The 12,093-nt window shown below is 41.6% G+C and overlaps 1 protein-coding gene across 2 annotated transcripts in view; it reads left to right on the top strand.

Annotated features, from left to right (window-relative positions):
• Window positions 1-9,643, top strand: part of SLC10A6 (solute carrier family 10 member 6) — a 30,951-nt gene extending 21,308 nt beyond the window's left edge. Inside the window, exons 5-7 of one of the 2 annotated variants that reach the window (XM_061420733.1) lie at window positions 5,829-5,986; window positions 7,510-7,628; window positions 7,974-9,643. In XM_061420733.1, the coding sequence (XP_061276717.1) occupies window positions 5,829-5,986; window positions 7,510-7,628; window positions 7,974-7,976 (280 nt within the window). In that variant the 3' untranslated portion in view covers window positions 7,977-9,643. Of the gene's footprint in view, window positions 1-5,828; window positions 5,987-7,509; window positions 7,721-7,973 lie in introns of both variants that reach the window. The other variant, XM_061420732.1, reaches the window with a different exon arrangement.
• Window positions 9,644-12,093: the final 2,450 nt, after the last annotated feature.

Raw genomic sequence — 12,093 nt, 5'->3', positions numbered from 1 at the left:
ACTTCCAATTTGCTTTGATTCATGAACCTGACCTTCCAGGTCCCTGTGCAATATTTCTCTTTACAGCATCGAATCTTGCTTCTATCACCAGTCCCATCCACAAGTGGGATGTCCTTCCAATGATTATTCAGGGTTGTTTCCTTTAGGATTGACTGGTTTGATTGCCTTGCTGTCCAAGGGACTCTCAAGGGTCTTCTCTAGCACCACAATTTGAAAGCATCAGCTCTTCGGTGCTCAATCTTCTTTATGGTCCAAATGTCACATCCATACACGACTACTGGAAAAACCATAGCCTTGACTAGATGGACCTTTGTTGGCAAAGTCACGTCTCTGATTTTTAATATGCTAAGTTTGTCATCACTTTCCTTCCAAGGAGCAAACGTCTTCTAATTTCATGCCTGCAGTTACTGTCCACAGTGATTTTGGAGCCAAAGAAAAGAAAATCTGTCACTTTTTCCACTTTTCCCCCTTCTATTTGCCACGAAGTGATGGGACCAGATGCCATGCTCTTAGTGTTTTGAATGTTGAGTTTTAAGCCGGCTTTTTCACTCTCCTCCTTCACCCTCATCAAGAGATCTTAGTTCCTCTTTACTTTTTGCCATTAGAGTGGTATCATTTGCATATCTGAAGTTGTTGAAATTTCTCCTGGCAATCATGATTCCAGCTTGTGATTCATCCAGTAGGCATTTCACATGATGTACTCTGCATATAAGTTACATAAGCAGGGTGACAATATACAGGCTTGTCGTACTCCTTTCCCAACTTTGAACCATTTCATTGTTCCATATCTGGTCCTAACTGTTGCTTCTTGACCTACATACAGGTTTCTCAGGAGGCAGGTAAGGTGGTCTGGTATTCCCATCTCTTAAAGAATTTTCCAGTTGGTTGTGATCCGCACAGTCAAAAATTTTAGTATAGTCAGTGAAACAGAAGTAGACGTTTTTTTCTGGAATGCTCTTGCTTTTTCTGTGATCCAGTGAATGTTGGCAAGTTGATCTCTGGCTCCTCTGCCTTTTCTGAATCCAGCTTGTACACCTGGAAGTTCTTGATTCATATACTACTGAAGCTGAGCTTGAAGGATTTTGAACATAACCTTGCCAGCATGTGAAATGAGTGCAGTTGTATGGTTTGAACATTCTTTGGCATTGTCTTTCTTTGGGATTGGAATGAAAACTGACCCAGTGGCCACTGCTGAGTTTTCCAAATTTGCTCACATAAAGTGCAGCACTTTAACAGCATCATCTTTTAGGATTTTAAATAGCTTCAACTGGAATTCCATCACCTCCATAAGCTTTGATAGTAGTAGTGCTTCCTAAGGTCCACTTGATTTGACATTCCAGGATGTCTGGTTCTAGGTGAGTGACCATACCATTGTGGTTATCTGGGTAATTAAGATTTTTTTGTGTAGTTCTTCTGTGTATTCTTGCCCCCTCTTCTCAATCTCTTTTGCTTCTGTTAGGTCCTTACCATTTCTGGCCTTTATCATGCCCATCCTTACATGAAATAAACATTATAAAATATTACAAATGATAACACTCCATACTGTTTTGCCTGTCAATGAGATAAGCATTATCATACAGTGTTGGTGGGAACATAATTTGGCACAAACTCTCTGGAAGGCTATTTAGTCATATCAACAGCCTTATAAATATTTATAGCTATTAATTCAGTGACTTTATTTCTAGAAATCTGTCCTGAAGCTAGCAAATCAGATAAACAAACAAATACTGATGTACAAGGATATTAATTTCAGTGTTATGTGTGAATATAAAAAATAGAGACAGTTTAAATATCTGACAAAAGAGATATTTAATTCATGACTGTGTCTATGTGAGTACTATAATTCATCCATTTTAATGCTTTTGGAAAATACTTGAAATAAGTTTAAAAGGAGCAGGAAACAGTATGCATTTTGATTCCCATTTGTAGAAGAAAATAGAAAAATTTTATGCTTAGGAAAATATTGGACGAAATATACCATAGGCTAATTGGACTTCCCGGGTTGTCCAGCAGCTAATACTCCTCACTCCCAATGCATTGGGCCTGGGTTCAATCCCTGGTCAGGGAACTAGATCCTACAAGTTGCAGCTAAAAGTTTGCATGTCACTATTAAAACTCTGTGCAGTCACATAAACAAAAATATTTTGGCTTCCTTCATGGCTTAGTCTGTAAAGAACTTGCCTACAATTCGGGAGACCGCCTGCAATGCAGGAGAAATGGGTTTTGGTCCCTGGGTTAGGAAGATCCCCTGGGGAAGGAAATGGCAACCCATTCCAGTATTCTTGCCTGGAAAATTCCATGGTCAGCTGAGCCTGGAAGGCAGGCTATAGTTCATGGGCTCTCAAAGAGTCAGACACAATTGAGTGACTAAACCACCACTATGATAAATGTTTAATTTTGAGTAGTGGGATGAAGAGTAATTTTAGTTTCTTAATATTTCCTTGATATATTATCTAAATTTTTTGATGCATAATGAATATATACTACTTTTCAAATCAGAAAAGTATTATTGAAAAATAAACTGTGCCATTAAATTCCCAAAGTGATGTTTGGGGATTTTTTTTTTTTTTCATGTTAACTGGTACTTTGTTTATAACCTAAACATTGTTGGGGATTTCCAGGTGGTGCTAGTGGTAAAGAATCTGCCTGCCAATGCAGGAGAGGAGAGTGACATGGGTTTGATCCCTGGGTCGGGAAGATCCCCTGGAGTAGGTAATGGCAACCCACTCCAGTATGCTTGCCTGGAGAATTCCATGGACAGAGGAGCCTGGCAGGCTACTGTCCATGGGGTTACAAAGAGTCAGACATGACTGAAGCAACTTAGCACATCACAAACATTGTCAATTTAAGAAGAAATCCACTGTGATATGTAGATCTCCCCATTTAAATTCTAGGCTTTCTTCTTTTGATCCTTGGTAAAATTTTATCCAAGAAACAGAATAGACACATATATGTATTTAAAAACATGAAGTGGGAGACTTTTAATCAGCTTTATGTTTTTGTCTACTTGGGAAACTTTCAGGATGGTACCAAATAGTTGGTGAGGCTCTGCCAAGTGGCTCAGAGGTTAAAGCGTCTGCCTGCAATGCGGGAGACCTGGGTTCAATCCCTGGGTCAGGAAGATCCCCTGGAGAAGGAAATGGCAACCCACTCCAGAATTCTTGCCTGGAGAATCCCATGGACGGAGGAGCCTGGTGGGCTACAGTCCACAGAATCGCAAGAGTCGGACACGACTGAGCGACTTCACTTCTGCCAAGTGTATCTCATTTACTTCTTGCTGCAAGTCTAAGAGGTAGATACTCTTGGTTACCCATTCTACAGATGAGCAAACCCTTTGGAGAAGTAATCTGACCAAGTTCATAGAACCAGAATGTGGTGGAGTTAAGATTTGGACCTGGATTTTTTTTTTTTTTTTACAAGGTCAGTACAGCCATATCTGCAGGGGGCTGGTTCCAGGATCCCCTGAAGATACCAGACTCCAGCTCCAAGGGTGCTCAACTTCCTTATATAAAATAACATAGTATTTGCATTTAACCTATGTACATCTTCCATAGGTCTTCCCAGGTGGCTCAGTGGTAAGGGCCGCCTGCAGTACAGGAAACACAGATTCAATTCCTGGGTCGGGACTATCCCCTGGAGGAGGGCATGGCAACCCCCTCCAGTATTTTTGCCTGGGAAGTCCCATGGACAGAGGAGCCTGGTGGGTTGCAGTCCATGAGACTGCAGAAGACTTGGACACAACTTAGTGACTGAGCATGCATGCACATCTTCCATATACTTGTCTCTAGATGACTTATAATACCTAACACAATGTAAATGCTACATAAATAGTTGCCTGCGAGGCAAGTTCAAGTTTTGCTTTTAGAAACCTTGCGCAATTTTTCTTTTCCAAAATATTTTTGATCTGAGGTTGGTTGAATCCATGGGCTGACTGTCCTTAGGAACACGGACTGTTGAGGATTTGAAATATAATTGAGTCTGGAGAGAAGGATTCCTATGGCAGAGTGTAGTCAACAGTCTTGTTTTTTTCCACACTTGATGGCTTGAGAAATATCAGGACTGAGATACTGCATTTGCTTTGTGAATGGTCCAGGTATGAGGTACAGCTGTATAGCTTAATCATGTCAAGTTATGGACAAGGTCTCTGAAAGAAGTGAGAGTAATCTGCAGAAAGCATAACAAGAAACAGGATAATTAGAAATAAAATCAGGGCCACTGAATTTGCCCTGTACTAGTGATAATAGGTTTACTCCCACATTACACACCTTGTCACCTTCACATCTCAGTCCAGTTTGCGTAGCGTGCTAAGTCACTTCCATCGTGTTCGATTCTTTGCAACCCCGTGGACCACAGCCCACCAGGATCCTCTGTCCATGGGATTCTCCAGACAAGAATACTGGAGTGGGTTGCCATGCCCTTCTCCAGGGGATCTTCCAGACCCAGGGATTGAACCCTTGTCTCTAAGTCTCCTGAATTGGCAGGCAGGTTCTTTACCACGACAGCCACCTGGGAAGCCAGTGTGGGTAGAGGAGCTGCCTTATCACATGCCTCTGTCCTCTCTTCTGCCATCTGTGAAAACCTCAAGATGCCCTTTGGAAACTGGAAAAGATGAAGCTGCCTAACCCAGCCTCCAAGGTCCTGCCTAGGTTTTCCTTTTTTCTCCTTCCTGCTCTTCCTTCCTTCCTCCCTTCCTCTCTTCCTTTGAAAACAAATCAAACAGAGAAAAGTATACAAAACTTATTACTAAACCCTTTCACCAAAGACTTCATTGCAGACATTTGGTTTTCACATAGAATTTTTATGTTTCTTTTTTTAAAAAATAATTTTATTTATTTATTTGGCCATGCTGGGTCTTCGTCGCCATGAGGGCTGCTCTCTGGTTGCGGTGCACAGGCTTCTCAGTGCGGTGGCTCCCTGGTTGTGGAGCACAGACTCTAGGGCGAGTGGGCTTCAGCAGTTGTGACTCCTGGGCTCTAGAGCACTGGCTCAGTAGTCGTGACTCACAGGCTTAGTTGTCCCGCACCATGTGGGATCTTCCTGACCCAGGGATCAAACCCACATCTCCTGCACTGGCAGGCAGATTCCTCACTGAGACACTGGAGAAGCCCTGTTTATTTTCAAGTGTCATTTAGGTTGCTGTTTAGTTGCTCAGTCGTGTCCGACTCTCTGCGACCCCATAGGCTGTGGCTTGCCAAGCTCCTCTGCCCATGGGATTTTGTAGGCAAGAATACTGGAGTGGGTTGCCATTTCCTTCTCCAGGGGATCTTCCCAACCCAGGGATGGAAGCTGAGTGTCCTGCATTGGCAGGCAGATTCTTTAGTTTACACTGTTTTGTCTCTGACTCAATTTTCCATTCTCACCTCCTCGTCCTTCACTTCCCACAGGCTGGCTTAGAGCATGAGCAGTGCTTACTGACCAGGCCACATTCATGCCTGTCCCCAAACAACCATTTCCCACATTAAATGCCTCTTTCCCTGTCCATCCTTTAATCCCACCCTTCCTCTGTGAAGCCTTCTCTAAAAGTGGCATTTACGCCACTTTTCTGAATTTCTGCACCATCTCCCTGACCCGTCATCATGCTTGGTCGTGTGTTGTTTCCGTGTATCTTGTCTTTTCACCCAGATTCCTAGGGGAGGTTGGTAGAGCCCCATTCAAGAGGTGCTTCTTAAGAGACTGCCTACCGAGTAGGTACTCATCAAATAATTATTGAAGCATTTGTAGTAAGCACTTTTGGTAGTCTCAGCTCCTGGCTTGCACTTATTACTATATGTAAGAGAAGATTTTTGTATAATCCTTATTGCTGGTACATGAAATTTTTGTCTTGGTAGGTGCAGGACAATTTCCTTAGAAACTGGAACTCAGAATGTTCAGATGTGCTTCACCATGCTGCAGTTATCCTTCACTGCAGAGCAACTGGTCCAGATATTTGGCTTCATATTGGCCTATGGACTTTTCCAGATGCTGAATGGGTTTTTCATGGTTGCTGGTACGTAAAGACCCCAGTGTGTAGGCGTGACTGAAAATTGTTCACCCAGTTCACAAACTCCTTTTTCAACATGAATCTACATGGACTGCCCTTGTGATACATTTTTAGCATGACATTTCGAGGGAACATAAATGTATAAACAAGATCCTGTGCCACAAGTGGAAGTTTCACAGAAAAATATTAAAAAAAAAAAACTGTGAAAGTGAGCTTACAAACCAGTATGCTTTGCAAAGAAACAATGCACTCTCAGAACTGTCCATGAACAATTATTTAATCTCAAAAATGACGTTATGTTTTATTAAGAAATATTCCAAATGTTATTTCACAGTACTTCTGTGACTAAGAATTGTGCTGAATGGCTGTGAAATATAATGCATACTGCTGCTGCTGCTGCTAAGTCGCTTCAGTCGTGTCCAACTCTCTGCGACCCCATAGATGGCAGGCCACTGGGTTGCCATTTCTTCCTCCGGTGCGTGAAAGTGAAAAGTGAAGTCGCTCAGTCGTGTCCAACTCTTAGCGACCCCGTGGACTGCAGCCTACCAGGCTCCTCCGTCCATGGGATTTTCCAGGCAAGAGTACTGGAGTGGGGGTGCCATTGCCTTCTCCATAATGCATACACATACATTTTAAAAAACATACATATATATGTCCTTGGGCTTCCCTGATGGCTCAGACAGTAAAGAATCTGCCTGCAACGTGGGAAACCTGGGTTTGATCCCTGGGTTGAGAGGATCCTCTGGAGGAAGGCATGGCAACCCACTCCAATATTCTTGCCTGGAGAATCCCACGCACAGAGGAGTCTGGCATGCTACAGTGCAGAGGTCACAGAGTCGGACATGACTGAGCAACTAAGCACAGCACAGCACATATGTGCTTACCCATCCCTATCATTATTCAGGGTCACAGAGGTTAAATTTAAAATATATAGATTGATAGATTAATCTTAGCCATTGTGAATTTATTGTCACAGAACAGATTCGACTAAGCCTCAATGATTACTCATAAAACTGATTATATACTGATTACTGACAGAACAATCAGTATAAGGAACACCAGGGTTTAATTTTCCCACAAGATATATTCTAGAAGAGTAAGCTGGTCTTAGATCCAAATTTTAATACCTTCTCATGGTGAGACTGTTTCTGAAGGAATATGCTTGGTCCATTCCCAGTCACAAAAGCACCAGGGGAGCATCTGATCCATAGTAAGCAATCCACAGGAGTTGCCGATTAACTGAATGAATGAATGACTGGATGAACGGATGGATAGATGGATGTATGGATGAGTTGTCAGCAATCTGATGAGTGTCTCAATCACAGAAGGTTCATTCCAGACAGAAATAGCCATCCTGATACACTGAATTATTTTGTTCTAGTTTTCTCTTCTTCCTCTTTTTCCCCGTGTGTTTATACATACGTGATCCAAAGCAAACAAACCCCCTAAGTTTTGACCCGTGTACAATGTTACCAAATTATAGTCTTTGCCAAAGTGATTTTTAAGTACTGGTGTGTTTTAACATTTAGCATATAAGATGTACAAGAGGAGATTGAAGAACAAACACGGAAACGAGAAGCCCAGTTGTCAAGAAGCCCGCCATAGGAAGAAATCCACTTCTCCTAAAGAGACCACTGCTTTCTTGGAGGTGAATGAAGAAGCCACTCTAAGTCCTGGGCCGTCGGGACCCGTGGATCCCCACGGTGCTCCCACGCCAACTGGTGACATCGCACGTGCCAAGTAGGGGCTTGTTGGTTTGACTACACCTTGCCTCCCTGAGTGGCCAGTAGAGACAGCGCAGAGCTGACGAGCGAATCTTGTTGGCGGGGCTTGTGGGAATGTGTGTGATGGTAACATATTTATATTTTTGTGTGGCTTGTGAGTTGTCATAGGATCCCCTTGGAGAATATGTTCTGCCTATTTCTGGTTCTTCCTTTGGGGGTTTACACAACATGTTTACTAGTTGCTATGTGTGTTCTTGTCTCCCGTACAGTGAAGAGCGATCCCCATCGTTACATGAAGTCGTCAAGCTGTGAATTTTAATCTCACAAGTTAAGCCTCTGGGTAGAAATGTCACCTCACACTGCAGGGCAAGGACAGATCTGGACCCACTTGACTTCTTGACTTTGGGCAAGTGCTTTGGGGTAGTGGGGAGAAAACATACAGCTCTTATAAAAATGGGGTCTTTTCTCAAATGATTATTTTTAAGGGCTTGAAAATCTTAGATTTATAGATGTAATACGAGCAATTACATTACATTCCCTAGAGGAATCTAATGAACCCTTGAGGGTAATATTTTTACTCCCTAGAGACAGGCACATGTTTATTCTTCTAATATATAGATTTATGAGTTATATAATTTAAAAAGGGCATTCCATGTATACTGTTTCATAAATGACTAAATGATTAATCACTGACTCAATGGACATGAGTTTGAGCAAACTCCAGGAGATGAAGGACAGGGGAGCTGGGGTGCTGCAGTCCATGGGATTGCAGAGTTGGACACGACTTAGCGACTGAACAAAACCAACAATATGTTACAGAGCATCTTTACATGTCGGTCTGTGTTGACCTATCTCATTCTTTAGAACAGTGGCTTCATAGAAGTATTCCAGTGTATGGAAGGATTGTAATTTATTTCACCATTTCTTCTTCAAGGACATTTAGATAGCTTTCAACTTCTTGGCATTACAGTGCTATCACAAACACCTGTGCCTCCATGCCAGTATTTCTGTAGGATCATTTTCTAGACTTGAATTGCCAGGCTGATTGCACATTAAAATGCTGGGCAGAGAGCTCTCTGGCAACGTGGTACCAGCAGTGCCTGAGAGTGTCTGGTTTCCCACAGCCATATTCATCTTAAGAACGATCGTTCTGCTTTGTGAAAATATCTCATTTAAAATTGAATTGTAAAAATCGAGTGAAGCATTTTTCATGAGTGCGTGTTCATGTCCTTTGCCCGCTTTTCTATTGTATTTTTTCCTTTTTGACTGATAAATTTGAACACATGGTGGACAGTGACTCTGCTCTGTTTTGTCAATATTTTACCGCTCTTTTGTCTCTTAGTTTTGTATAATGTCTTTTGCTGTATGGAAGTTTCACATGTTCAGCTTTATTAGTCTTTCAAAATTGTATTTTGACCTTAAGATAGATATATCAAATGTTAGAATATTTATATCTTTGTGTGGATCATGAATTGTAAAAGACCCCTTTTTCATGAATGTATGTGGCCCCTTTTCAGGGAGTTCTTTTTGGGGTCAAAATATTTACTAGCTGCTGAGTATACTGTCTGGCAGTAGATAAAACCCATCCTTCTCCTCTAACATTATTAAAAATATTTCCTATATTTTCTATTACTTTGATCAACTAAATATGTACATATTTATTTTGAATTTTTCTATGCTATGTTAAAAATCTATTTAATTGTCCTAACATCATATACTGAATGAGTCCTCTTTTCTCTACTGATATGAAATGCCACTTTATATAACTTTCTATTACTGTGTTTTATTGGGCTCTACTTGGTTCCATTTTTAAATTATTTGTAAATTGTGAAATGTGTAAAAGCATATTGTCTGAGATTAGTGCTTTACAATTTTATTTTGTAACTATACCCAAGAACTTACAGGTTTTATATATATAATGGCAATGGTTATTACGGTATTTTCCCAATTAAGGCCATCTTCATGGTAGTACAGAAAGAGACAGATTAGGGATCACAAGTATATGTATATGGAAAGGAAGTTCACACATGTGTGACATGATTGTTAATTCTCAACTGCTGCAGTTAACATAGTAGAATTGGCTGTTCAGCGATCCCCAGTTCCAAAATGAGCATTCCCATGAGTTTGAAAGGATCCTCAAGAAAGGGATTAAATCATTTGTCTACATAGGCACCTAACAGAAAATGGTAAATTCCCATGTTCCATTCTCAAAGTATTAACTGCATGATCAGTGTTTACCACCATCAGGACAGGTCTGGAGATGAGTACACCAAAAGCCATCCTTTAAGACAGAAACAACAGAAATCAACGTAAGGGTTTGAAAGTAGTCACATTGGAAGATTGCCATCTCCAGAGATGGTTGTAAACACATCACTGAGAGGAAAGAGGAACAGTCAAGTCGAGACTTCCCTGGTGGTCCAGCGGCTAAGACTGTGCTCCCAATGCAGGAGGCTGGGGGTTTGAGCTCTGGTCGGGGAACTAGATTCCACATGTTGCAGCTAAGAGCTTGCACGTGGCAACCGAAAGATCCTGCGTGCTGCAACTAAGATCGACACAGCCAAATAAATAAAATAAATACGAAAAAAAAAAAAAAAGGTTGTCCAAGAGGTCAGGCATTATCTTTAAAAAAAAAATGTAACTAAACAAAAGCTCTAACTGAATAAACTGTATTCTAACTGATCTAAATAATCATGTGTTCATAAAAGCAGGGCCCCTATGAAGTTCAGAAGTGGGGAGTGCAGAGGAATGTTAAGCAGAATGAGTCAGCTCTGTGTCTGGAAAAGACCCAGGTGGGCAGCTGAGACAGCAGAGTGTAGTGGGAAGAACCTGGGCTTTACCAGAGCTATTTGTTGTAACACACTTAAAGAGCTAGAACGGGTTGTCGTCAGGCAGTCCTTGAATTGAATTCCAGTTGTTATTTGGACAATCTTGAGCAAGGTTCAGTCTCCCTTCTTAAAAAGGATGTTATCCTGCCCACCAGTGGGTTGGAATCACCCCTGGGACCACCTGGGGTCTGCAGTGGGCTGCCCTGAGACCCTGACCAGTCTACCAGTGGGTTGGCACTGGCTGACCTCCTTTGGCTGTGCAGTCAACTACACTGGGACCCAATAGTGCCGACCAGTGGGCCTGAAGCCACTGCACTAGGCAGGGCCTGGCAGGAGCAGGGCCAGGACTAGCCTTGCCCAACAATGTGCCCACTGCAGTCAGCCCTGCCATTAAAAAAAATAAAAGGGGCCCATGCAGCCAACATAAGGTGAATGCCTAGAGCATACAGCTCTGGTGACCAGAGGGAGTGTACTGCTGAGGCCCATAATGTGTCTTCTACATAAGGCAGTTTTTTAAGATTGGGAAACATAACCTACCTACATAATGCAAATGAGAGAATTAAGTCAATGAAAAGACAGAAGAATATGTTCCAGATGAGGAACAAGACCAAAATCTCAGAAAAACTAAGTGGAGATAAGCAATTTACCCAACAGAGTTTAAGGTAATGATCATAAAGATGCAAAACAAATTCAAGAGAAAAATGGATGGGGACTTCCCTGGTGGTTCAGTGGCTAAGACGCCGTACTCCTGTGCTCTCAATGCAGGGGGCCTGGGTTCAATCCCTGGCCAGAGAACTGGATCCCAAATGCTGTAACGAAAGATTTCACATGCCTCAATGAATAGCAAAGACCCCACATACTGAAACTAGGACCCGGCATAGCCAAATAAATAAATATTAAAAAAAAAAAAAAGAAAAATGGATGAACACGGTGATAAGTTTAACAGAGAGCTAGAAAATATAAAGAACCAAACAGAGCTGGAGACTACAATAAAAGAAACATATACACTAGAAGGGATCAATAGTAGATTAGACGATATGGAGGAATGGATCAGTGCTAGAAGACAGCAGAGGAAATCACTCAAGCTGAAAAAAACAAAAATCAGTTTGAGAGACCTCCAGAACAACATCAAGCATACTAACATTTACAATATAGGGGTCACAGAAGGAGGAGAGAGAGAAAGGGGCAGAGAACATACTTGAAGACATAATAACTGAATATTTCCCTAATCTGGGAAAAGAAACAGACATTCAGGTCCAGGAATCACAGAGTCCCAAACAAGATAAACCTACTAAAGAGAACCACATTAAGACACATTGTAATTAAAATGGCAAAAATTAAAGATAAAGTGAGAATTTAAAAGAAGCAAGGGAAAAGCACCTAGTTATGTACAAGGACATTCCTATAAGATTATCAGCTGACTTTTTAGTAGATTGCAGGCCAGATGGGAGTAGCATGATATATTCAAAGTGACAGAAAAAAATGTACACCAAGAGTACCCTATCCAACAAGGCTATCATTCGGGTTTGAAGGAGAAAGAAAGAATTTTACGGAGAAGCAAAAG

The sequence above is a fragment of the Bos javanicus genome, chromosome 6, assembly GCF_032452875.1.
Source record: "Bos javanicus breed banteng chromosome 6, ARS-OSU_banteng_1.0, whole genome shotgun sequence".
NCBI lineage: Eukaryota > Metazoa > Chordata > Mammalia > Artiodactyla > Bovidae > Bos > Bos javanicus.
The sequence above is the reverse complement of the archived record's forward strand: the minus strand, read 5'-3'. Positions and strand labels throughout refer to the sequence as shown.